At 41.1% G+C, this 27,137-nt stretch overlaps 1 protein-coding gene across 1 annotated transcript in view; it reads left to right on the top strand.

The window, feature by feature from the left end:
• The first annotated feature begins 1,180 nt into the window (after window positions 1-1,180).
• The window catches only part of LOC147747420 (uncharacterized), a 42,391-nt gene continuing 16,434 nt past the window's right edge, over window positions 1,181-27,137 (top strand). The window contains exons 1-2 of the mRNA XM_086925593.1: window positions 1,181-1,253; window positions 6,297-6,371. Coding sequence (XP_086781719.1) covers window positions 1,181-1,253; window positions 6,297-6,371 — 148 coding nt within the window. The remainder of the gene's footprint in view (window positions 1,254-6,296; window positions 6,372-27,137) is intronic.

A 27,137-nucleotide genomic window follows, 5' to 3' on the forward strand; every position in this document is an offset into this window, starting at 1 on the left:
CTGGCCTCTACTAACTTGTTGTAACAAAACTCTAGTTTTTAAATCTTTTGTTTTCTTCTCCGACCTTTCCTTATTTTCATTTTCTCGATGTTCATAGTACTGAGCCATGCTAAGGATCACAGATGGGGTGGACGAAGTCAATGTACTTTCGGCCGCCTGAAGGCGCGTCATAATCTCTGGTAACAAATTTGTCACGAATCTATTTACGAATAATCGTATTCCCCCATCCGTGGATAAATCCTGTCCACTAAAATCTATGAACCTTTTCTCGAATCTAGTGAAGAAATCCGAGACACTCTCGTCCTTCTTCTGTTGACAAGCAGCTAACTTATCCCAATCTATCTTTCTGAGAGGTAGGAGTGTCTGCATGTATGTAATTATTCTACCTGGTTCTGCCAATACTTCATCTCGGGGTTTCTCTCCAGGTGTCCGTTCTTTTTCCCAATCCTTTAATTGATCCCATGCTGCTCCTAACTCAACAATATGATCCGTATCATGTATCTGTCTCCAGATATCGACCAGAATCAAAAGGCCAAAGAACAGCTCAACATCTGCTATCGTCATGATCGCAGAGTTGGCAGCCTCACTCAGTTCTTTGTAATAAGCAGTGGGATATTTGCGCGGGTCAGGGAGCTGAGCTTTTATTGCAAGGACCTCGCTTCGTTTCCAAGGGATATAAACCCATTGTTCCTGAAGCTTAGCGTCCTCCCTAGCTCTAGTTACATTGCCCCCGGCATCCCTAAGTTCAGGTAATTCTGGGATAAGAAGGGGGTGTACCTCTTTCATAGGATTCTGCGTTCCCCAATCAGCACATCTCCGATGCATTTGCTCACAATACTGCAAGAGAGTTGCTACATTTTGATACACCTCATCGGCTTGTAGATGGAATTTATAAGCTCGATCCCTAATATCTTTTATTATTTGTGGCGAATATCCTTCCTCAAAACACTGTTCCCACAGCGAAATCAAGCGAATCGCAATATTTTCTAAAGCTAATTGTTGAGCAACTGGCTGATAATCCTTCATAGTGCTCCAAATATCCTCTAACGTATAAATAGTATTCTGCATCCATTGGGATGCTTGATTTACTATAGTTTGTCGTTCTTCCATTCCCATTGCAGACCTAGTATAAATTTGTGGATCACTCAGGTCCGATTTTAAACGTTTAGGGGTCGTGTCTATGGCAGCCAAAGCTCGAGGATCTATAACACTGCGAGCCGGAGGAGAGATGAATATTGGACTTGACATGGACGGTACAACCGAATCTGGTTGTAAGGTAACCAAGGGGGAGGTAGAGGGTCGGAGCGAAGAAGGGGGAAGCAACGCATCCCGTACAGACCCATCTAGTGGGGCCGTAGCCGTTGCACCTACAGTATTTCATATGGGAAACACTGGGGGTAATGGGGCGCCGGCCGAGGTGCAGGCGCGGGTGCAGGCACAGGACCTTGCTGGGCCACCGGCACTGCCGGATATAACCTCTGTGGGGCATAAGGAGGAGGTAGACGGGCTTCTAATAACCTGTCTAACTCATCACCCGTATCGGGTCGGGTTACATAACTTTTGTCTGTTTCTAAACGGTACTGCCTATCCATTTGAGCCATATTTTCCATTAATTTCCCCCTATCGTAAGTTATTGCCTTTTGAGTTATAGTTTGTCCAGCTTTAATTCTTCCTAATTTCTCTTCCCTTATTCGCCGTCGTTTAGCCTCCTTTAACCATAGGTTCAAGGAAACAAACATAGACTGGCGGCTTTTCTTCATAAACATTTTATTTTGCAAATACGTTATTTTATTTTCATCAAACGACCCTGTAAGGGGCCATTGCAATTCAGTATTATCCTTCGTATATTTGTTCCATAATGCGTTAAATAAAATTGAAGTAATACCATGTTTAACATACATATCGAAACAGGGACTTTTTTCGGGAGGGGCAGGCTGTCTTTCTTCCAGCCGAGTACCTCTCCCACAGCAGCACCCAAAACATAATTTACTAAAAGAAGTCATGTTATTAATAACGTTACAAATGTCACAATTTTATCAACTTGCTTCTTTCATACGGGCGCGCCCACTTCACCATTCACTTTCTTATACTCTTACGATCGTTTTCATGCAAGATGCCACAATAGGCCGCAGGGTTTCAAAAATGAGCTCTCATACAAATTCCAGTTCCAATGACTTGTCTTTCATTACGAACAGAGCCCGTCGACTCCTGTTTGGGGAATCAATTTCCAAAGAATTCCAAGTATTCACAATAAAGCCCCTTGGTAGGAAAACCACAAACTCATTTTTTTTTTTTTTGGATATCCCCTAGTCGCACTCTGGTTGGGCTGGTGTTTCGGAGCCCAAGAATTCCAAAATCCTGGCTTACCCAGCTGCTCCATGGGCGTCCCTAAGTGAGTTTGGCCGAGCGAACACCCCGTGCTTCGCAAGGCACCAAGTGCAATTTCACAACGCAAATACAAATCCTAAAGGCATCTGCCCGTGCAGCCCCTGCACCGCCACGTCAGACCCTTTTTCCTGATTCCCTCGTGGTCCGGCTTCCCCGGCCACCGTTTCCAAATAGACACTTCCTTCAAGTGTCTGATTCCTTTCAGAAGATTCACTCACCTGGTGCACTCAGGTCGATCGGACTTCTCCACTGCCGATTCCTAGACAGACCGACACAGTCTGTATTTCCCTCGGGTTAAGCCCGTAGGACTCCGGCATAGGGTCTTCAGCCACTGGGAGGGATACTGGGTTAGAGGGCGGACTTTCTGCTAACGGGGTCTTTAAATAAAACTTCTTGTTCACCCACTCGGCCAGAACTCCTCCCTGTCCCTTCTGCTCCTGATTACAGGAGGGGACGACCTTAACGCGGAGTCCCGGCGGAGTCGCCAACTGAAAGATTCCAATTTCTTAAGGTCGGACTATACTTACCAATAGTCCACGAATATATATATATATATATATATATATATATATATATATATATATATATATATATATATATATATATATATATATATACGTATTCACAATTAAGGAATAATCAGTCAGTCGGCAATGGAGAAGGTCAAATCGTTTTATTGAATCAAAATATAAGCCCTGACAGGGGAGCCTCTGTTTACACAACCCATGGAGGTGCGCAGAGGAGACTAACTAAATACACATTACACAGAGTATATATACGTTTTACATATTCTGGTTAACACCAAGAAAGGAAATACACAAGCTATCCATTGGTCTACCGAAACACCCATTTAAGGTTCTTTACACATTCGTCAGTAGCTAAGTTAAAAAGCTATTCCAAGAGTAGGTCAGTGAGGTGCCCTTCTTGTCTATCTTGGACCGGTAGAGTACAAAAACAGACCCTGCTATAATGTATGCATCCTACGAGAAGAGCAAGTCTGACCTTGAGTTTCCCTGAGCCATGTTCCATACGAAAGAGAGGCAGACTTACGGTTTAACCCGTTTTCCGTGTTCTGTGTTATACCATGAAGTATCAACACTCGAAGAGATAGACGAAGGGATATTATACTAAGTTGTCCTAACTACATTAATAGGACAGAATGATATTCTATAACCTATCATTAGGCTATCATACAAATATGTTTTTATTCTCAATTCATGGATACATTTGACGGTTATATGGTTCATAGTGGGACAATCATATTTATATTATTTTATATTCCAACAACAAGAAAGCAGCTCAGTGTAAATTGAATCATTTGGTTCAAATGGAATAGTTTGTTTGTTGCAGGGTTTTTTGGCCCCAGCAGAAATGTTTAGGGAGAAGTGCAGATAACGTTGTTGTGACTGAAAGAGAGGCAGACAAGCTTGAAATTAATCTTTTTGCCCGTGGTAATCAAGGTCAAATATGTTGAAACCAGCAACTAACCTCATAGCGGAGTGTTGAATAGCTTTAATAGAGGATATGGTACGTGAACACCATTGTCAGAATATCATCTGACATAAATATTGTTCCCTAAATATAGTTTACAAAAATATCACCCTAAAGCAATTAATAAAAGATCATCTACATCCAATGGGATGACACTTTTGTAAGTGATATTGAATTATAGAGGGTTAACATTGATTATTTTAATGGGATTCTGAGTGAATTCAAACAAATAGGCAAGACCACATCCCCAGAGCCGAATTCCAAGGGGGTGGGTGCCCTCCACCCCCAAGCCTTATCAGGACCTGGGAACCCCGTTCCCTGGGGGAAAAGTGAAATACCAAGGGGGGGGCATATGCTCTTTGATCCCTGGGCGTGGAGGGGGAGGCGCAAATACAACCATTAGGTTAGGTCAGGAATTGTTCAGGCAAAACTAGCAACAATGGCACCCAAAGGGATAGAGAGGCAGGAAAAGAAGTCACAGATACAGCTAAGTAGCCAAAAACAGGAGGAGGAAATATGGTTAAGTAATAAGTGAAATGGAATCCAATTGCATGCCTTGAGTAGAGCAACAAGAAAATTCCAGACCACAAGGTGCCTCAAGAAGAAGTACTATTGTGAGTCAAGGCATACTGAGTTCACAGGGCTGAAATAGTTGAAAGTTTAGGGGAGGAGCACAGGTTCAGGGAGATACCTAGGTGAAACGAATAAATCGTGTTCTAGTAACCAAGTAGCCACCAATGAAGGTAAGGAAGAACTGGACTTTAGAAAGAACAGGAAAACCAAAAGGCACAAGAAACAGAAAAGCCTAGAATGAATGTGAACTGAAGGCAATAGAGAGAAAAATTCAGGATGCATTTATGAAAGGGTCTGGATAACCAAAGAATCTTGGAACCAACATACGGAACAAAGATCCACCACTAAGATGTGATCTAGTTAGAGTTTGGCAACAGAGGGAACTACAAGAACCATGATCCATCAGGAAGGTGGTGCAGAAGCCTGGACTGAGATATAATATAGAGCTGGGAATGTATGCTAATTGAAAGTGTTCTGTCATATTTTCGTGTAAAGGCTGGACTTCACATGGCTTCTGTGAGTCCACCTAGTGGCTGAAAAGCAGCATCAACATAGAGAGAGAGGGAGAGAATAAGAGAGAAATAGAGAGAGTGTGGTTGATTAATGAGTATTTCTGCAACTTTTGAAAGTCTTTGGCTGAGGTAATTATTGCCTAAGGGTGTTTGTGTTTGGGACATATCTAATGTTTACTTTAAGTATGTTTGTGTAATTTTCCATGTTTCTGTGCTGTAATTATTTTGTTTCTAATTTAGTTTTTTAAATTTTCGTTTTTGCTTTATTGGTGGTGTTTAGGCTCCTTGCTGGAACCAGGAAGATTTTGGATATCTATTTGAGCAATCCTTTTCCTGCAATGCCGCATGTGTTTTACCTATTGGTGGGGTGATGAGCTCCAGGGCAGGCAGCTAGTTATCTTAGTCCTCTGAGTCTCCTCCTTTCTTGTTATGTGTCCCAACACTGTGTTGTGAAACTAGGATATGTTTCATAGGTAACCATTTTATATTTTTCCTACATACCTCCTCTTCCCCTTCCATGTGTTTTTCCATCATTTTGTGGAAACACTGAGTGTCTCATTGTAGCCTTCTTGTCTTTTTCTCCATACTTTCTGCCTTGACAAGTCATTCTCTCATCCACTATTTTGTGAAATCGGTGTGTGTGTGTGTGTGTCTGACTGTGTGTGTTTGTGCGTATTTGTGATCATTGATCATTAATGATTTTATGCCACTTTTGCAAAGCCTTTTGATTGGAGCATTGTGTTGTTTGGCCATTGAGGAGCCTACATGTATTTATGCTAATTTTTGTGCTGTTTTCCTTGTTTTTTATATATTTCCCATTATCATGGTGTGCTCATTGTAGAAGTTTGTGGGTCCTGACCATGGCATTTATAATTAATTTAATTGAATTTGCCAGCCTTCCCTACCTTCCTTATGGTCTAATAGGCCCTGTAGTGACACCTTCTTTTTTATGTACCATTTCTTTTAGACTAATTTCACATGTTCCGCCACATGGATATGATACTCCATTAGTATTTTTTATTTTGTTTGCCAGCACCCCCCTGCTCCTATAGGATCTCAAGGGCCCTGGCAGGCAGCTATGTATTAATTAAGGCTCTTTTCGCTGAATTTGGTCTCACTACTTCCCTGTCTAACACAACTAATCAAATACACCTTTTAATGTTATATTGATGACTTATCGTTGCATTGATAAAAATGGCTAGGTCTAACTTTCTCCCTATTTATTTGTTTATATTCTGCAAGGGGACCTGACTGAGACTGAGAGATGGCAGTGAATTAGCTGACAATGGTATCCAGAGACTACTCTACTAAGTGCTATTGCTGTTTCTTCAGACCAAGAAGAAGTGAAGGAGATTACACCTAAGAAAGAGGCTCCTGTCAAGTATGGAGCCAGTGAGGAGAAGATAGGTATGGCCACCACTAACATCAAGTACTCACCCTTTCCCATCAAAGTTTACAAAACTGCATTAAAGCTACACATGCTACTGGCAAGGGAAAATCCTGGATCAAAAACAGTACCACCGTCATCACCAAACCAAAGCAGATATCTCCTAATGCAGTAGTAAATGTAATCATGTCTAAGACAAGTGAGACTAAAATGAAATTGTCCCAGCAAACAGCATCTTCCCAGCAAATTCAACAGAAATAAGACTCTTTAAAAATGGTCTTTTCTGAGGTTTAGCACAACAAGATATTGTGACTGCTCTGCATCGTCATCTAACACTTCTTTAAAATACCCACAAAGGAAAAGAAAGATTCCTCATCTTCTCCTAGCCCCCATTCAGATGACGTGAAGAGGACCCTGACTCCTACTATGGAGGACAATGTAAAAGGAAGGTTTCATAAATCCTACTTGGCAATGAGGAAGATGAAACAGATTCGAGACTGTCTCAGAGGAATTACAGATCACTTCTTTTTAACCTCCTCCTGTTCTATAAGCACCTTCTTCTAAGTCTCAAGAACACAAGGCCCAGCATCAACCACCCTTACTGAGCTCTGAATGAGGACCACATTATAGACTCCACAATTTGTCACAGAACAGTGCATTGTGGGAAGCCAGCAAGAAATTATGTTGCATCAAGCCATGGTCACACCAAAGTGTCTAAGAAACCTGCCATCACAACGCTCACTTGAGGTGCAATCATTACAAAAAACATTATCAGCAACCCATTATCAAGGCCAGTTTCAGCAAGAAGTCCTCAATTACTTAAGCCATAATCTGATCTGTTTATGTAATGGCAAACTTGCCAAAATGTTAAAGCTTGATCTTTTGTCTTTTTCGTTAATGAAGGAGAGAGGTGTTTGAAATTTGTTAAGGCACTTTTTCCAAAAGGTAAGATTCTAAGCCAGAACTCATTTCAACTTTTGCTGCACCCTAGCTGCACCATCAAGTGAAGGAATTGGTGCAGATGTAATGAAAGTGAGCCCTAAATAGTCCATCCATCTCGCTAAAGACAAATAGGCCAGCTGTCAAATTAAAGACTATATATTCATCACTATTTCACTCTTTTAAGGCAGTTGAGCAAATGCCAGAAGCTGGCACTACCATTTATGACGTTTTTCAAGTCATTTATTGGCAGGCAACTGTTCTCTATGGTGAAAGCCTGTGTAGCTGCTAAGATCCTCTAAAGGTTTGATACTAAAGTCTACAAATAACTTTAACTCAGAGCTCTCAGTATTGGATTCATTGCCATGGAAAATGGCAGTAATATTGTGAAATCCATGGCCGGCGGAGAAGTGCTTTGTTTAGCTTATTTCATCAACCTAATTGGGCAGGGTAATAAGAAGTAGTCACAACATATAGTTAACCTGTCTTTTAATGTTCACACATTTCAACCATTGCTTTAAAGTCTTGAAGCAGTTGAGGATCATTTTGTTTTCTACTAGAATCTCCATAAAAGCCCTCATACAGTAGCTTTCACCCTGATGGAACTGTAACTTCTACATGGTGCAACGGGTCCCCTGAATTTACTCATACGGGAGGTCCCAACCTGCTGGAATTGCACCTTTCACATGCTGTAACATCGGTCTCATTAATACAGGTCTATCAATGGTCATGTGTTTAGAAGGATAGGGGATGCAAGTGCCAAAGCCATGATGATGGAGGTTGACAAACATGGGTAATAGTTCCTGATTTAAATGCTAGTTCCTTTTAAGATGTTTACAAGGGAAGCCTGCAAGGATGATTTACCATGAGCCAAGTCATTCCACTGTGGCACTTTCTGCAGGCCAATTTAATTAAGGTAGAAAATAGTATATCAATTTAAACTTAGATACAGCTGGTCTAGTTAATATCTTAATTCCTCATCTGTCTATTATCAGGCTAGATGTCCTGTGGAGAGTATATCTGTGACACTTTACTGAATCCATGGTCTACAAAATAGTTAGCTACTTTCATTCCTTTTACAGAACTGGATGTCACAATTTATAGGAACTAGATCTTCAGTAAAGTTAGTGGAACATAAATGATTACAAAGCGAAAGGCATAGAAGAAGTGAAGTACTGTCTTCAAACTCTCGAGAGCATGGTAGTGGCTCTGAGTACAAAAACATGTCACAGTGACAGCTACAGATCCTTCCAGTGATAATACAATTGCCATTCTAAGACACATCTGCTACTAATCACAATGCCAACAGCATCACTTCCAACCTACCCAATGGGTTTGTTGATTCCAGGAGTTAAATCAAGTGTACTGGTGTCCGAGATGCAGAAACAACAAATACCAATAACGATAACAATAGAGAAAATGATCTCGGGCTACTTGAATGACCAGGTAGATGTTGACATGGATGCAGTTTTTCATTGAATAAATACCAAAGTACAATTAAGCATTTGATATAACAAAATGCCCAACTCAAATCATGCTTTTCATTTCTTATTATTGTTAATATAATGAATGAATGAATGAATGAATGAATATATTTTCTGATGGGATTGCTAACGGATGATTTTGGGGAATAGATTTTACTTGACCTCACACAAGTCTTTGATAAAAACAGATCAAATGAAAACCTTTCGAGATAACATCAAAGGATTGAACACCTATGAATATAGAAACAAAATGTGCATTATCTTCTATTCCATAACAAGAGAGTAGTTGTGATCTCAGCTGTTTACAAATTTGTGGAACTGCAGCTCAGTGTCAGGCATTCAAATGGACTTAAGGCCTGATTTAGAGTACATCAGATGGGTTACTCTGTCACAAATGTGACTTATATCCCATCTGCCATATTACAAGTACATTATATCCAATGGTATTTGGAATACGGTGGACGGGAAATCTGTCACATTTGTGATGGAGCAACCTTCCTGCCGAACTCTAAATCAGGCCCTAACTTCTTGCAAAGGCGATTACTTACCCATCTTACAAATCTGCATAAGATATTGCAAACCTATTTTTTGTAGCTGGGGAGACAGTGTCTCTTGGTCACTGGTTATAGTCTCATGAGAGCATCCCCTGCTTTACCTCTTTCTTACCAAAATTATATTTCTCACAAAGGTCTCTTCAAGGGGTGCACACAAGCTTCCCATGGACGTCATTTAGGTGTCACCAGGGTACACAACTGTGACTCATGGCTTACCGCTTGCAACCCCTAATGCTGCCTTTGGAACCCCTGGCGTTAGAGGTGGCAAAATAATTTCCAGGAACACAGTGGTGGCTTGTCCTTATGGATTTTCATTGGGGCTCCACTCGCTTTGTTTTCTCTCGCATTAATAGTAAATAATGCTCATTTTTCACCATTATTGAATAAGAAATGGAGTACAGTTTGCTAGTATATGACGTATATTACCTTTCCAGATGAGGTAAGTAAAAATAAAATTAAATGTATGTTGTATACGTGCATGTGGGTGAATGTGTGTTTACATGAGAAAGTGTGTGTGCTGGGCCTGGCCCAATCTACAGGGGCAATCCCAAACCTTTCTACTATTTTTACTAAATTTGTTTTTGTTGGCCTTAGGACTCTGTGCTCTTCACCACTGCTAGCCAGTGCTAAAGTGTGTGTGCCCTCTGCTTAAAACATGGTCACATTGATTTATTCCCAAATGGAATATTTAATCTCTTTATAAATCCCTAGAAAAGTATTACTACAGATGCCCAGGGCCTATAATTACATAGTGTACCCCCACCACTGATTTAGGTTTTACATGTCTAGTTGTGAACAAACTCTTAAATTCATTTTTCACTACTGCAGGCCTATCTCTCCCATTGGATAACATTGGAATTGTTGTATTACATTTTATAAGTATGATTTCCAAATGGTAAAAGATAATTATTTCATGTTTGCTGTCTCTGGAATCCAAATTTGAAATCTTAACGTATGGTGAATAAGGTCTGAAAATGTCACTTTCAGAAAGTTGCATCTTCTTGCATTAACCATTTGGTGCCTTCAGCCAGTCTGTGTGGTCGCATAACTGGGTGTATGTGGCAGTTCTGTATTCCTCCTAGACATCCACACACAATGGGAGCTTAGGTGTGACTAGTTGGCCATAACTAGCATGATGGGACGGAGGGGCTGGGCCCATCCTCCCTTACACCTGAATAGGATGTGTCCTGTTTCCACACCAAGGGCTGCATACACCCTATAGTTAGTCCGGAGCCAAGGCAGGGCATCTGTGAAATTCAAAAACATGCCTATAGAAGCTTCTCCCCACTTCAAAGGCACAAATGTGTATAAACGACGTTCCTCAGACACAAAACGCTTCAGTACACCTGTGGAAATATGGACACTCTGCTAGGAAGAAGAACTGCTGTGTTGCGAAAAGACTGTCACTCTGCTGGACTGCTCCTCTGAAGGAACTACTTTGTTGCAGCACTGACCTGCTGTCTGCTGCCTTCTTGCCTGGGGAAATAGAACTGGACCTGCAACTTCATCTTGAATGCAGGACCCAAGAGTGACTCAAAGGTCTTGTCTGTTGGCTTCCTGATCTGAGTTTTATGGACATAAAAGTGTCCCCAAAAGCTCCTGAACCCGTCTTACGCAAGTTCCTGAACCCCAAGTGGTGCCTTTCAGGTCCTGGACCCTTGATGTGGCTGTTGAGCTCTTGAAACCAAGCTTTTGGGCTCTTTGTGACTGCAAACAGGAGTGTTCACACTGCTTGCACCGAAAATCAGCATGACCTGCCACTAGCCTGTCTCTTCTCACAGCAGCATCAACAGCCGGCGTGGGACCACCAGTGTAAAGCTCCACCCTGCCTGTCTGCAATGCGTGGCTTGCTCTTTTCACTAAGCCTACTGTTGCCCACAACACTCTTCTTGCTCATTACAACCCTTTCCAATGCAAACAGGACTAACTTAAAACAGTAAACATAAGCTGGACTAATCTTGGGCTGTATCCAATCTGCACTCTGTAGTAAGTTGAAACACAACTTAGATTAATCTTTAAGATAAGTTATTTATTAAGTTATAACAAGAGTGAAATAACGTGGCTGTCCCTCTGGCCAGTCGGCAGCAACTCACTCAAGTGGAACGATAGGAATGTGGGATGAACAAGCACAACACTCCACACTCCAGAAGCTCATAGGAGATTACTACATATCCTCATTCCTTAAACACATAAAAATGTTAAAGTTAATTTAACAATTTCTGAGAAAAATTTCAAAAGGATCCATATGGATAAAAATATAACTTACATAATGAAAACAAAGAATAAGTAAAACAATACAAGATGAAAGCATAGAGAATTATGACATGGAGTACATATGAGCTAAACAAGATTACTTGCAGATATAATCTTTTAAATAACTAGGAGGACACTGACTTCTAAATATTCTTTCCTCATGTGTAGATTGAAGTACACCCCAGGAAGCTGAAGGTGTAGAGATAGGAGCAGGAGCATTACCTCCTCCCTGTACAGCACTGTAAGAAATAGGGTTTCCTTGATAATTACCAATTAAATCATTGTCAGACATGTTCAGAAACGTGTTATTCATAACATCCTCACAACTATGTTTGATTAGAGCATCTCTACACACATTTTTTTTTATATAATACTACCCTTCTAAAATTCCACCTGTCACCATTTTCCAGAACAACACCATAAGGTAACATGGATTTCACCCTGAATGGACCTAAATATTTCTTAAATGAATTACCCGATCTGCGAGACCGGATCTTCACCAAACACCAGAGCAAATTCTCTTATCTAATTTTTTGCTGCAAATCTCTTTACCTTGGGAAAAATTTGAAGTTGACTTGTCCTTATTCATATCTTTTGTTAAAAGCTCTTTTAACCAAGTGGGAATTAACTTAGTGTTGGGTGCCCTCCCACGCATGATCTCAAACGGTGTTTTATTGGTAACATTGTATACACAAGAGCGATGTGCCCATATCATCTCTGAAAACAATACGTCAGCTTCTTTGCCACTAGAAATCGCCATTTGAATAACACCTTTGATCAGACGGTTTGCTCTCTCAACAATTCCGTTTCCCTGTGGGTTGTACAAAGAAGTTCTACAATGTCTGATTCCACAAGTGGATAAAAACACTCTCATTTCTTCAGATGTCAACTGAGTACCATTGTCAGTTAACAGCACAGAAGGTATGCCCTCCTCACGCCAAATATTTCTCAACACATTAATAGTAGTTTGCGTGGTAATATTTTTAGTAAATTTCACTATTAACCACTTAGAATGAACATCCACCATGACAATACCAAACCGCAAACTCTCTTTAAGACCATTCATAGGACCTATGAAATCCATACATACTGTATGCCATGGTGACCCTGGATCTGAAATATGACTTTGAGACGCTTGAACACCAACCTTCAAACGTTTGTCACTCTCTTTGCACACATCACATTTTGAAACCCAATCATCCACATCGAAATCCATTCCCGGCCACCACCAATTCGTCCTCAATCTTTTCTTGGTTCTAGATTGTCCCAAGTGCCCCTCATGAGCTATCATTAACAACTTGGGTCTTAGTGAGATCGGAGGAATAAATAAATCTCCTCTCATAATTAAAATATCTTCACAGATAGAGAGTTCATCCACTATTTTTTACAAAAGGTCTATCCAAGGTGGAAACAGTACTCTCTCTCCTACAACCCTGTTGAATCAATTTTTTAAGTTCTATCATAGAACTATCCTTCAACATAGCATCAACCCACTCTTCTTTAGTCAAAGCCTGTGGTTCGCATGCATACAATACATCTTGCATAAAAGCAACAGCACCTTCATTAACTTTTTCTAAAACTGCCTCCTTATCTACCATATCCCAGTCAAGTGACAACCTAGATAAGCAGTCTGCCTGTATTTTCCTCCAACCTTGAATGTATTCTATGTCATAACAGAATTCTTGCAGACGAGAAGCCAATCTTGTTAATCTAGCTGAGCACTTTGCATCACCTCCTGGTAATAACACTCTAATAAGAGGTTTGTGATCAGTCTTTAATGTGAACTTAGACCCCCATAAGTAAATTCTAAAGTATTCACACGCCCAGGCAGCAGCTAAGGTTTCGCGTTCTATCACAGAATAATTCTTCTCACATGCTGTTAGTGTTCTAGATGCAAATGCCACAGTCCTTTCTTTCCTCTTATGAACCTGAGCTAACACAGCCCCCAGTCCAGTGGCACTTGCATCAACAGTGAGCACAGACCCTAACTTAGTGTTCAAAGGCTTAAGAATGTCTGCACTGCAAATATCTTTTTTGATGTTATCAAAGCATAGTTGTTGTGTTTCACTCCACGTGAAACTAGCTCCTTTTTTCAAGAGAGACCTTAATTCCACCGTTTTTGTCGAAAAGTCCCTAATAAACTTTGAATAATATTCAATTAAACTTAAAAATCAACGCAATTTATCTTTAACAGGGAGTACTGGAGCTGAGCGAATAGCATTCAAAACATCTTTTTTGGGATCACACCTAATTCTGAAATTTCGTAACCCAAATAGTCCACTTTATCTACTAGGAACTTGCATTTTTCCTGTCTTAATGTTAAACCAGACTCTCTAATTTTGAATAATGCCTCACTAAGAGTGTGATTATGTTATTCAATTGTGTCCCCAAATACTAGGATATCATCCTGGAAGAAAATAATATTCTTCATCCCCTTGAATAAGACATTCATCATTCTCTGAAAGATGCTAGCAGCTGAGCATAACCCGAAGGGCATCCTAACACACTGAAAAATGCCCTCTGTGGTGATGAATGATGTCAAAGGTTTAGAATCTTCATGTAATCTTATTTGATGATACACATTTTTTAGTTCAAGCTTTGAGAAAAACTTACCCCCACTCAGTGCCGGTACTAATTCATTAATATTGGGTAATGGAAAGGTATCCACTACAACATTCTGGTTAAGAGACCTAAGGTCAATACAGAACCGAAACTTGCCATCCGATTTCTCCGTGATGACTACTGGACTGACCCATGGCGAACTTTCTGCAGCTTCAATCACCCCAGAATCAAGCATGTCCTGAAGCATTCCTTTGATGGCCTCCCTAGCTACCAAAGGTGTTCTCCGTACTCTATGTTGTACTGGAATTGAGTTGGGTTTTAGGATTATTTTATGTACATAACCCTTAAAACAACCTAGATCTTTCTTGAAAACCTCTTTAGCTTCTTGTAGAATTTCTTCTATTGAGGGATTATCAACCACTAACACTTGTGTTGGTGCTCTAGGATTTATATTAATAGATAAATCAAACTGATGCATCCATCCTAGGATAGGAGGACCATCTGTTGCTATGTACACCTTGCCATCAGTCAGTCTCCCTTTAAACTCAATGCTTGATCTCATGTATCCAATTAGATCAATACTCTCTCTTTGATAAGCCCCTGGGTTGATATCTTTGGGTTCCAACACGGTGTTAGGCCACAATTATTCATAAATGTACCACAATCAACCTTTAATTGAACATCTACCCCATTAATTTTGAAATCAGCCTTTGGCCTGTTCCTCCTACCACTTTGGTCATTAAAATCATCCACACATAAAATTCTATCAACATGTGAAAAAGTTACATTGTCATTGTCACATACATTAGCTCCTTGGGACAAGGAAGTATCAGCACCATCTATCACAGCAACTCTCAGTTTAAATGATTTCCTACACATGTTCGAAAAGTGACCCCTTCTACCACATTTCAAACATTTTTTGTCAAGACCAGGACACTTTCGACTATCAGAATTGTGATATGTACTGCCACACTTAAAACACAATCTAAATTGTTGTCTGCCTCTTCGTGGATACTTTGTGCCTTTAGAAATTGCAGCAATGTCTGTTTCCTCATTGGATATATTAGAAACAACTGTAGAACTGGTTTCTCCCTTTTTATTCATTTCTCGCATGCAGTATTGCGAATGTTCCAAGACTTTCGCTATCTCAATGGCGTCTTTCAAACTTGGGTTCTTTGCTGCCCAAAGTCTCTCCTGTGTTTTTTTACATTTACACTGCACAATTAATTGGTCACGAACCAATTCATCTGTCATGCGCCAAACTTGCACTTCAGAGATAATTCTCTCAATTTTGAAACAAAGTCATCTATGCACTGATCTTCACTCTGTCTATGAGTATAACACTGGTACCTATTCATTACTATGTTGATTTCCTACGCAAACCTTGTTTCCAAGCGTTTCTTTGTCTCCTCATATACATCCTCAATAGCATTACCATTGGGTAGGGTTGCTAAAAGTAGATACTTGAAAATGCGTTGCCCTTCTTTGCCTAGATTATTTAATAGTAGTGCCTTTTTCCTTGCAGCACTGAACTTAGATCCATCCATGGCATCTATATAGTTCTCAAACATAGGTAACCAATCTTCCCATTCTACAGAAAGTGGTCCCGGAGAGGCTAAAAACACAGGAGGTGTTACTATTGTGCCTTGGTTTGCCATAGTAAATAAACAAAAATGGTTGTGAATTGTCTTTGTAAATATTTAATAAGTAAACTTTCTTTGTTCTTCAAAACGAGTACATCTTTCTATTTGGTAAAAACAAATGGCAATAGTAACAGTTTTATGTTTCCTTTAAAAGATGATATCAATATGTATTCTTCATAAATACCTCCGTTTATATTGTAAATGATGGCTTCTAAACATTCATCAACAAATCTCCGGTTTAAATCGTTCCGACGCTCGTCACTCGCGGATCAGTTTCATTTGACTTTTTTTAATAAAACAAAATGGCCGCCACGTCCTTTCGGCGTTTGTTTCTATAGTTCTTTGGGCTTGTTTTGGATGCGTGCTGTGCGCAGCTTCACAATCTTTCGTTAGGCAATCGAGCACAATGTTTACAGCTCAAGATTGCTTGCTTGACGTCAGAGATTGTTTCTACTCGCACCAGTGTCTGCTCGCGCTTTCCAACTTTTCAACTGTCACCAGCAATGAACATCAATTCCCTCACTGTTTTACTCAAAGTTAAGGCGAAAACGAAAATCTTATTTCCAGGAAAATTCTTTTTTAAATCCTCGTTCTCTTCAAGCCACAAAGAACATCTTCCACTTTATAAGGCAGCCTATTCTCACACGCGGGAATCCATCAGCCACTTCACTCCATACGACTTGGCCAGATCGTCGCCATCAAATGTAGTAAGTTGAAACACAACTATGATTCATCTTTAAAATAAGTTATTTATTAAGTTATAACAAGAGTGAAATAACGTGGCTGTCCCTCTGGCCAGTCGGCAGCAACTCACTCAAGTGGAACAATAGGAATGTGGAATGAACAAACACAACACTCCACACTCCAGAAGCTCATAGGAGATTACTACACACTCCATCATGGGCAGTGAATTTTTTACTTTGACCCAGTCCAACCTGACCAGATAGCCAGTGTTGGCACTTAATGCCTTTAGGTGTTATATTGCAGTTTATTCTTTAAAAATCCATAACTCCCGCTCTATTGATTGGATTTTTTGTGTTTTGCTCTTGTTTTATTTATCAAAGTGTGCTGTACTTTTCTAACTTAGTGTGGGATCCTTTTTGTGTGGTGTTTTCACAGTTTTACTGTTTAAAGTGTTGGACAAAAAATGTACGCATTGCTTCTAAGTTCAGGTGACTGCATTGTGCCAAGCTACCAGGGGGCTGAGCACTGGTTAGTTTGGGGTTTGTATGTGTCTTAACCTGAATAGAATTGTGGTTGCCTCTTGACCAGGGCTCACACCCGAGTCTGCCACTAACCCAATTCCTAACAGCATGTGTAAGTGTGGATGTTTGTGCATGTATAAGCATGTGTGTGTGTCACTAAAATTGAAGGTCAAAGGGCATCTGATGTCACTGTCGCTCCCCCTGGCGTTTTGGTGAACTGACGCTCATGAAGCTTCCCCACTAGTTCCACATTAGATGCATGTGCAAACCGAATTTTCTTTGGCATGGAGTCAACTCCCCACAAAGCATGCAGCGTCCCTTGGTCACATCACTCTGCCACACATAAGTCGTAGAAAAAGTCTGCAAACTCGTGAGTGTCTGATATTCAACAGATGCTTGTGTAGCCTGTACTTTTGGTCTTGTGTCTGCTGTAAGATATCACCTCAGGTGCATTGTCAGACACCTCAATACAACTGAAGATATTTTTCTTGTAAATCCTGACCTGCTTTGGCAACTGGGATGCATTCGTAGTACCTCTGGGGCCTCGTAAGAAAGACAAGGCTGATGCCTCCTACACAGCAAAGGATATCCCGCTCTTTGTGCACGCGTTCATTCTATGATCAAAAAGAGAACTAAAGCTGTCAGCATACTCCTCAGAAAATCCCTGTTTCTGCGTTCTGTTTTGGTTGGTATTATGGTGCATGGTAACAGTGTACCGGCAGCAGTGTTTCTGTGTGTTCATATGTTTGGAGAGTACACCCATACACACAGTAGGCCATGCTTGTCATTTAGTAATGAAAAAGTGATGAATATCGATCAACCCAGTTTTCGCCTGGGAACATGAGCAAACATAAAGAAGAATGAAGGATCCTGCAGGCATTATTTCATGATTCATGTGGGGTTTCTCGAAGCACAAGATCTAAATCACAGCAATGTGTCAACAATTTGAATATGCATTTAAAAATAAGCATTGCAAGTTAAAACTAGTCTTCCACATTAAACATCACAGTTGTATTTTAGTTATTGTACACACATTGAAATGTGATGTACTTTCAAAAACAGGGCTATTTGGTTTACGCTAATATATCAACATATGAGCAGTACAATGTGGTATGTGCTGTTCAAAGCTCCACCAACATTGTTAAGAAAGTTTCCTTTTTGTTTGTTTGTTTGTATAAATTAAAGTCATAGATGGCAAGAATGTACCTAGTATTCTGAGGAAGACAATTAGGGTAATAGAAAAACGAATTTCTCGTCACTGTTTTACTTTTACTTTACTTTCCTGCAGGAACCACCTGTTTATTTGGTAAGATAGACCCCAAGTGAAAATGAATTAAAAGAAAAACTTCCATTGTGTACAGTTTTCAGCACATGCGCAAACCTTCATCATCATTGCTGTCATTTTCTGGTTTGCCTTCGAATTGCACTGACATGTCTTGCATTAATGCATCATATATTGCCAGTTTCACAAATCGACGATGGATATGTGGAATCTCTGTGTGATTGCAGAGTAAAGGTCAGCGCCATTGATGCTACAGATTGAGTCTAAAAAAACATTTTACCCTAATGCCCATTCAGGAAGTGCAGTTTTTTTTAATTTGCTGATATTAGGGTCATTTGCTGCCTTTCTTATAATAATTGATATCAACTACTCTGAAATACAACATTCGGACAAATCATAAACAGTTTAAATGAATGCCATTATGTATGGTTGCTCGCATGTTTGAATGTTCTGTAGTGTGTGCTGGTACGCACGAGTAAGCCATTGGCTTAATTTACACCGTACAGTTAAAAAGTGGTGGATGCGTCTTCTGCCTTTTTTTTAAAGTGCATAAGCATGAATACACTTAAAACAGAGGGGACCAGACATCCAGGAGCATTTGTAGAAAAACTGCTGCTAACTAAGGATAACACTAGTTAACAGCAGTTTTCTTAAGGCGGCTTATTACCAAAAACTATCGCCCTATTAGCGACGTATTTACAATACATTGTTGCATGACGAAATTTTCAAGTAGCTGCGGTGAAAACTGCCGGTAATACTAGCGTGAGGGTAATACAAATTCTGATATTAGCAGGCAAAAACTGATGAAAGGCCCATTAGCTGCAAAAAAAACACGTAAGTCAGCCCAACGTGATTTTTTTTGCCTCTAGAGGCAAAAATGACCTATAAGTAGACCTCCAATGAAAAATAGGAAATGAAACCAATGGAATGCAGAATGAAGCAGCCAGGGCTAAGTGCATCACAGATCAACACTCCCCTTCCAAGACTTCCAACAGCCAAGATGACCAGCCAGAGCCCAATTGGAAGAGGAAATTCAGGGGTACATCTATGAGAAGAGGCACATCGCTGTGCCTAGCCAGTGATGCATCAGTTTTCATTGCGCACTCCTTTCAACACCATGGCATCCAAAATCTTGAAAGCACGGACAGTCCCTGTTGCCTGGAGACCTCACTGGGCCTGCGTCTTGGACCCGGAGTGGGATGTGGAGTTGCTGGGCCATGGCGGTAGACATTGAGGCGCAGTGATTGCCCTTACCTGGTGGTGACATCTGGCAGGTCACATGGACCTGTGTGAGAAGGCCACCTTGTGCCCCTTGGAGCTGTGAACGGTAGAGGCACTCCTGCGTGCCAAAGTTGGAAGGTCTGCATCGCATACTATGATCCACCACTATCACAGCAGGTTGCACGGAGGAGATTATCAATGGTGTGCCACGCCTCTCTACATCACAGGCCATAGGATGTTGTGCTGGCTGGAAGCTGTGGAGGGTGAGGCCCCTAGGCTGTACCAAACTTGTGTGGTGGGAGCACTGCAACTTTATGTCTAAGGGAGCCCTGTAGCCACACCTGCATTAGGAGTTTCCCCAGCGGACTTGGCGCTTGTGAAAACCCACCTGGCTGAGGTTACTGCTGGCTGAGTTACGGATTTGGAGAGAGTGCATTGCTTTGAGCACAGATGTCAATGTCCAGGTGAGGAGAAGGTGGGATGTGAGTGAGCAGAAGAGAGCCAGGGGTGAGTCGGGCTCAGGCCTAGTGCCTGTGGTTGATGCACACCTTGCCCTGAGCAATCCCTGCACTGCACTGCAAAAGACTGCTGGAGACTCAACTAACTCACTCAATTCACTGAGAATGGCTATTGATGACAGTGAGTACCAGGAGGACTGGGGCCGGTTCTGGCCCCGGCCCCGGCCCTTGGGTATGCAGATTGATCCGGTGTTACTCGTTGGGGAATTGGGGAATACGTAATCGGGTCACCAGTGTCAGATTGGAAAAGACAAGCGGGTGGTGCTGCCTTTCCTTGCCCCCTGCTAGTTTGCTTTTGAGGGTATGGGGGACTAACCCTTAGTGGACTTCCTCTTCCCACAGTGCTAATCTATTTGGTTGCTGCTGCTGTCCCCATCTACTGCTGCTGGTTCCTCTGATATGGAGGTCAGGTGTTCAAGTCCGTCCTCTACCCACAGGCTCCTGCCTGCGCCTCATCCCTGGTGGTCCAGTGGTCCAGTGGTAGAGCGTCACTGCTCTCTGCTCTGCAGCTTGACTGCCCTCTTGTCCCTCTCATTTGCTGTTCCTGTTCATCTTTCTGCTCTTCTCCGTTGCTTTCCTACCTTTTTTTTTATTTTTTATCTTTGCTGTGTCTGGCTTGTTTTTCCTGTGATTTTGTGCAGTTCCTTACTCCAGATCCTCTCCCTTGTTGCCGCTGTGATCGATGTGATCAAGCGCGTCCCCGCCCAGTCCAGTGTCCATTCCCGTGTTTCCTGGCTCACAGCTGTCCAGCCTCCCTGCAGCACTACTCAATGGTGGACGCTGTGCGGGCATGCGCTGCAGGTGTTGCACTGGTACACCAAAGGGAGGCCAAAGGCAAGCCCATCTGTGTCTGTTTGGCCCTGAAGAAAACTCTTGCACCCTGCGCCTGTCAAAACTGCAAATGCACCTTCTGCCACATCAGCACACCAGCGCCTTTTGCCGTCCAGCAAACCAACAGCACACCCGACCAGCTCAACTACATCCTCCTCAATGTGCAGTCCCTCCACAAAGATGCCCCAGACATCTGGGATCTGATCAATACCATCTCTTCAGACAACGCCTTCTTCACCGAAACCTGGGCCAACCTCTACTCCGGACCGGACATCGCCATAGCCTGTCTTGACGGCTACTAAATCACCTGCAAGGACCATCCCAACTGTCCAGGTGGAGGCATTGCCATCGTCTACAAAAGCACACTCCAACTGGCCACGTAGTCCAATGACCCAACGGTGACAATGAACACCTCCACTTCCAGATCCAGATCAAACCCAACATCATCCTCAGTAGCACCCTCATGTACAGGCCCCCCGGGCTATGGGCTACCATTCACTGATGCCATTGTAGGCCTCATTGCAACCCAGGCTCTGGGGTGGCTGAGTGAGCTAAAGAATGGTGATGGATTAAACCCAGATCAGTTGAATGGGGGTGAGTGTTTGATTTGCTCAAATGCTCCGTCCATCATCCCCTTTTGTATCGCTTTGTTCGCCCTAAGTTGGCAGGGTGTGCTCAGACGTGAGTCCCTTGCTCACTTGGCCACTGGATTCAAGATAGCCTGCTTGATGAGGATTATGAATCCGAAACCGGTCCCAGGATGCTTGTTTCTGGTACAGGTAAGACATGGCTTGGCAGTTCGGGGTGGACTGTTCCCATGAGGCACAGGGTCAGACTGATTTGCATATGGCCATGACTGAACTGGGGTGGCTGAGTGAGCTAAAGAATGGTGATGGATTAAACCCAGATCAGTTGACTGGGGGTGAGTGTTTGACTTGCTCAAATGCTCCGTCCATGAATTTGAATTTGAATTTAAAATACTTGTAAAGCGCTACATTCACCATCCGGTTTCTTGGCGCTGACTGGGGGTGAGTGTTTGATTTGCTCAAATGCTCCGTCCATCATCCCCTTTTGTATCACTTCCGTGTCTGAGGCACCCTGAGTGATTTCTTTCCAAAAAGGTGCTCATGGCTTGTAACCATTTCTTGAATGAGCACCTCCAGCTCAGCTTCTGAAAACTTTTACTTCCTCTTGCTCGGGCTTTCACCCTGCTGCTGTTGGGGCGTGTCCTGGCTGGGCATGTCTCCTGTGTCCTGCATTCTTTTCTCCACTGCAGAGTTCCCTATCCACCACTCCTCTCTGTCTGTGATTCAGAAACTCAAGTGCAGCATGGGTAGTCACACTTCCTGGTTGTGATGTCATCAAGCTGCACCTGAGTTTCCGATTCTCAGATTTGTGAAATTCACTAATTTGCCATTTTTTTGGAAATCGCAATTTTGTTTGCGATTTCTTACATACATACCGGTTTGCGATTCTGATTGTGCGATTCGCGAAAAATCGCTAATTCAGAATCCCAAAACGGGACCTTGATACATATGGCCCTTTGTGAACATGAAAAATTGCACTTCATAATCCAAAGCGCACAAACAAGAGTCAAATGTGCCACTTTGATACTGTATCAACCATGGGTAATACACATTGTTAGAACTTGCTTCAACATATAGAAGAAGGTCTATCATAGGACTGGACTTTCTGTTTTTTTATAGCGCAGAGGTTTAGATGGCGCATGTTTGTACTTAAGCTTGATATACAGTCTTACTTTCTATGCATTGCTGAATTTGATGTATGTTTCTCCATTTAATTTCTATCAAGAAATCAGGAAAATAAATCTTACTTGGTTGAGCAATCACTTTCACTGTCATCAGGATTATGGCACTAAAATCAACGTTTTTAATAAACTAAACTTAATTGGCATTGCTAGAAATATAATCATATCAAGAAATCAAAAAAGAACTACGGACCATGTACTATTTTGATTGCATTATCAACATCCCAGTGTCAATTTTAGAGGCTGTTTCTAGTGCAAGCCTACATCAATTTAATATTGACTTCTCAGATTGGTGCTATAAGAAATAGAGACAAAGTGCTGAGAATACAAATATATTACAAACCCCACTGCACATCCCACGAGGTTCATATTTGATGAGCTGTGACAGAATGACGGAGCGTCCTCTAAAACAGACCGTAGAACTCTATATACAAGAAAAAATCATCGGTGTAGAATACATAATTGTTAGGCTGAGCGCTGATATATTTGTAGCTGCAAAGGATGTGTGATCCCAGTGGTTGAAACGTTCACATTACTTTCTTCTAGGTTCAGTTATCATTTTCACATCTCATGATAGACTTTTCACATTACTTCTGAAAGTGAGCTGGCAGACAAAGACACAAAGAAACTTACAATATTCACGCGAGGCAGAAGCACTAAGACAACAGAAATATCTTACATTTGGCACATTATTGTAACCTGCCTACCTCTACTAAATTTCCCTCGTCAGACTATATTTAATCTATTTATAATCATGTACATAGATTAATCATGCTAGTACCCGATGGAACCTACATCAATCTTAACGCTGAAGCAGAACAATTGTGAATAGATGCAGTGACACCCTTTTTGAAAGCAACATCAATGTATTGTGTGTGCTGTTTACACAATGCCACCATTATCTACTTGACATCTTTCCTAACGTCACTTCCCATGGTCTTGAGTACCACTATACAATTAAGAACAAAATTCAAAATGGAAAATATTATTTATGTGTGTCGCGAGTCAGTTTTTTTTTTTTAGCGAGTTAAAGATTTACAGTGTAATCTGAAATAAATAGCAGAAAAGGGCTTTGTAACTACTTTATATAACTACAATAGTGCAGGCAGAGATTTTCACATTCTGATTAATGCATAAACAGTGACGGTAGTACCTCCGGAAAGCTGCCCCAACAGCCGGTATCCAGGCACAGTCATCGGAATTTCATCTGACATATTCCACAGGCTTCTATTCCCTGTCTGCAGGAATCTACATAGCATAGAGCTAAGTACAGGGGAATGGAGCCACTATGCAAATGGCAAATCAAAATGTGTTTCCTTTTTTTTCTCCGTAAGAAAAACGTTTCTACTATGCTCCCCATACACCAGTTACGAGGGATGAGCACCTCCACTTTCCTTCCTGTAGCTTTACTCATGTGTACATTTCTGATCCTTTCCAGCGGGGGAAGAGGTGGGTTCCGAGTTTGTGGATGCTCACAACGTGCATGAGGTATTTTCAGCTGTAAGAGTACATTTTCCCCCCAAACTACCTTTGTGAATCAGGCCCACTATTGCCCTTAGTCAAACAAGTGCCACCAGAGAGAACCATCATGATCTTTCTTGTGTAAAAAACACAGGACTCAGTGCAATTTGCACAATAGAAGTGGTTGTAAATGCACAGCCACTTTTTTTGTGCCCATCTTTACAAACACCAGTCAAAGCTTCTTCCAAAACTTTGAGCAGTCAGCACTGAGTTCCTCAACTGTGACTCCAAAACAGGTGTTCTGCTGCTATAAATTAACACATGACATGTTGAGCTCCATGGGGTATGAGGTAAAATACATACATAATAAGCATAGTGGGCCTGTTCATAAAGGTAAATTAACATGTGAGTAAATCTACACATGCAAATTTGACTGTGTAGCATTTCAGAGTGTAGATTTACTACAAAGTGTACACGTATATGTCTCCACCCCTGTAACAGACGGTGGATTTAAATTACAAGTGTAAAGATACTACAGACAAAAAAGAGTATAAATGTACTCCAGCTGAGAACGTTAGTAAGTCAGCCACCACATATGGCCAACCACTGGTTCTGAAATACCCACCCATTGAAAATAATGGAGGCAAAGACTTAAAATAGAATTAGGAACAATATTGGAATTAATTCATTCATTTTAAATTTCTAAAAGAGTATATCAAGTTTTAAAAGTAGACTCACTGTTAGACCTGTTTGTAGGAGGCATACTTTTTTGGGTCAGAGTATTGTTTACAATGTTAGCAGATATGGATTTGCTATGACAAAAATATGACCGTGTAGGGTCTCTTAATGTGCACCCAAGGGGTGAATTCCATACAAGTAATCTCAATACCTAAAAAATCTGTGTACACACTCAACCCTCCCAAGGTACACCGTCCTAACCTCAATAAACTATTGAGAAAGCCAGCAATTGAAGGGAATATATTCAATCAAGTGCACTAATCTATCACGTTCCTAATACACTTTGAAATATCAACAATTTATATAAATGCTCATTAAAACAAGTGAAGATTAACATTGATTTTTCTTTATTCTGAAGCATGTATCCAATCCAGTCAGCTTCCAGAAGTTATAACAGTTTATATCACATGAAACCAAAATCCACAAATTAACAGCCAACGCGTTTCGTCCCTACCCCGGACATCATCAGGGCTTGTAGTGTATGGCCAGAATAAGCACCAATCAAATAAATTAAAATCTTCGTATCCAAGCAATAATATGCAATGCTCCTATAATTTGCTATCTTCCAGGATCTTTTAAAACAGTGTTGTTGCCTCTTAATTTTCTGTATAGTGGTTTCAAAATCCCTTTCAAATAGAACCTAGTCAAAACAACAAATCCACCTAAGCTGTATTTCTTAATATCCTGGCCCAATACCGTAATACGTTTCTTGATCTGTGATCCAATAATGTACTGCAAGTGCTGCCTCCCAAGCTCCAATCAAAAATAAAGTCCTGTTAGGCTCAATGTATCCAGTCAACTGACGAAATATACCTCTGTATTCAAAATCACTGTCATATTTGACATATTAGTCATATTTGACAGTGATTTTGACATCAGACATCAACACTGTTTTTAAAGATCCTGGAAGATAGCGAATTATAGGAGCATTGTATATTATTGCTTGGATACGAAGATTTTCATTTATTTGATTGATGCTTTTTCCGGCCATAACTACAAGCCTGGACGATGTCCCGGGTGGGGACGAAACGCGTTGGCTGTTAATTTGTGAATTTTGGTTTCATGTGATATAAACTGTTATATCTTCTGGAAGCTTACTGGATTGGATACATTCTTCAGAATAAAGAAAACTCAATTTTAATCTTAGCTTGTTTTGATGAGCATTTATATAAATTGTTGATATTTCAAGGTGTATTAGGAAAGTGATAGATTAGTGCACTTGATTGAACATACTCCCTTCAATTGTTGGCTTTGTCAATAGATAGAGATTAGCATTAAAAACCATGGATGGCTGCATGGAACACTTTGCGTTACATTTTAGGCAACTTTCCAATACAAATGATGATTTGAATTGGAAAGTAAATCTCATAATTCTTTGCTCTGGGTATTGGCACTTTTGTGACACAAACGTGGAACAAATTTTAGTAAATCTGAAACTTAATGCCTGATTGCCCAAACATTTTTCTCTGTGTAAATGTGACTCTTGTGGTGGTTCAGAGTAGCACAATTTCATGTGGTTTTAAAAAATGTTGTCAGGCTCACAAAGTGTGAAGCTTGTGAAATTTATAACGAATGAGTAGAGAATAAGCAGTTTCGCAAAGTCATGTCATCACTGTTCGCAGAACAGAAGAAAACATAAACAGCCTGATTCATGAACGGGCCGTTTTGCGAGGCTCAAATAGCGAATCATAAGGAATCGCTATTTGAGACTCGCAAAACGGTAATCATGTAGGAATCGCAATATTAATTGCGATTCCCACTGATTCCATATTTGCGATTAGCTAATTTCTAATCGCAAATAAGGAATAACTCCCCATGCATTCCTAAGGGCCAAAAGGCCCATAGGAATGCATGGGGAGTCATTCCTCATTTGCGATTAGCAATTAGCTAATCGCAAATGAGATTGCGAGTACAAGGGTGCCAGGGGTGTCCAAAGGACACCCTGTAGCACCCCTGCAATGGAAATTAACACAGGTGTTGCACACACACATGTCCAAAGGACATGTGTGTGTGTAACGTGCAACTCAGAAAAATGCATTTAAATGCATTTTCTGAGTTTTCGCAATTTACCACGAGGTATGACCTCACGGTAAATTGCGGCCCGAAATTGCGATTTCGCAATTGTAAAATGGATGATGAATTACATTTAAGGAATCTCAAATAGAGATTCCTTAAATGTAAATCCTCACAAATATGCGAATTAGCAAATAGCGATTTTTGCATTTGGGATGTTGAATCCCAAATGCAAAAATCGCACTCGCAAAGGGCCAGATTCTCAGAATCTGGCCCTTTGCGAGCGCAAATATGAATGATGAATCAGGCGGATA

The sequence above is a fragment of the Lissotriton vulgaris genome, chromosome 1_1 (assembly GCF_964263255.1).
Source record: "Lissotriton vulgaris chromosome 1_1, aLisVul1.2, whole genome shotgun sequence".
NCBI lineage: Eukaryota > Metazoa > Chordata > Amphibia > Caudata > Salamandridae > Lissotriton > Lissotriton vulgaris.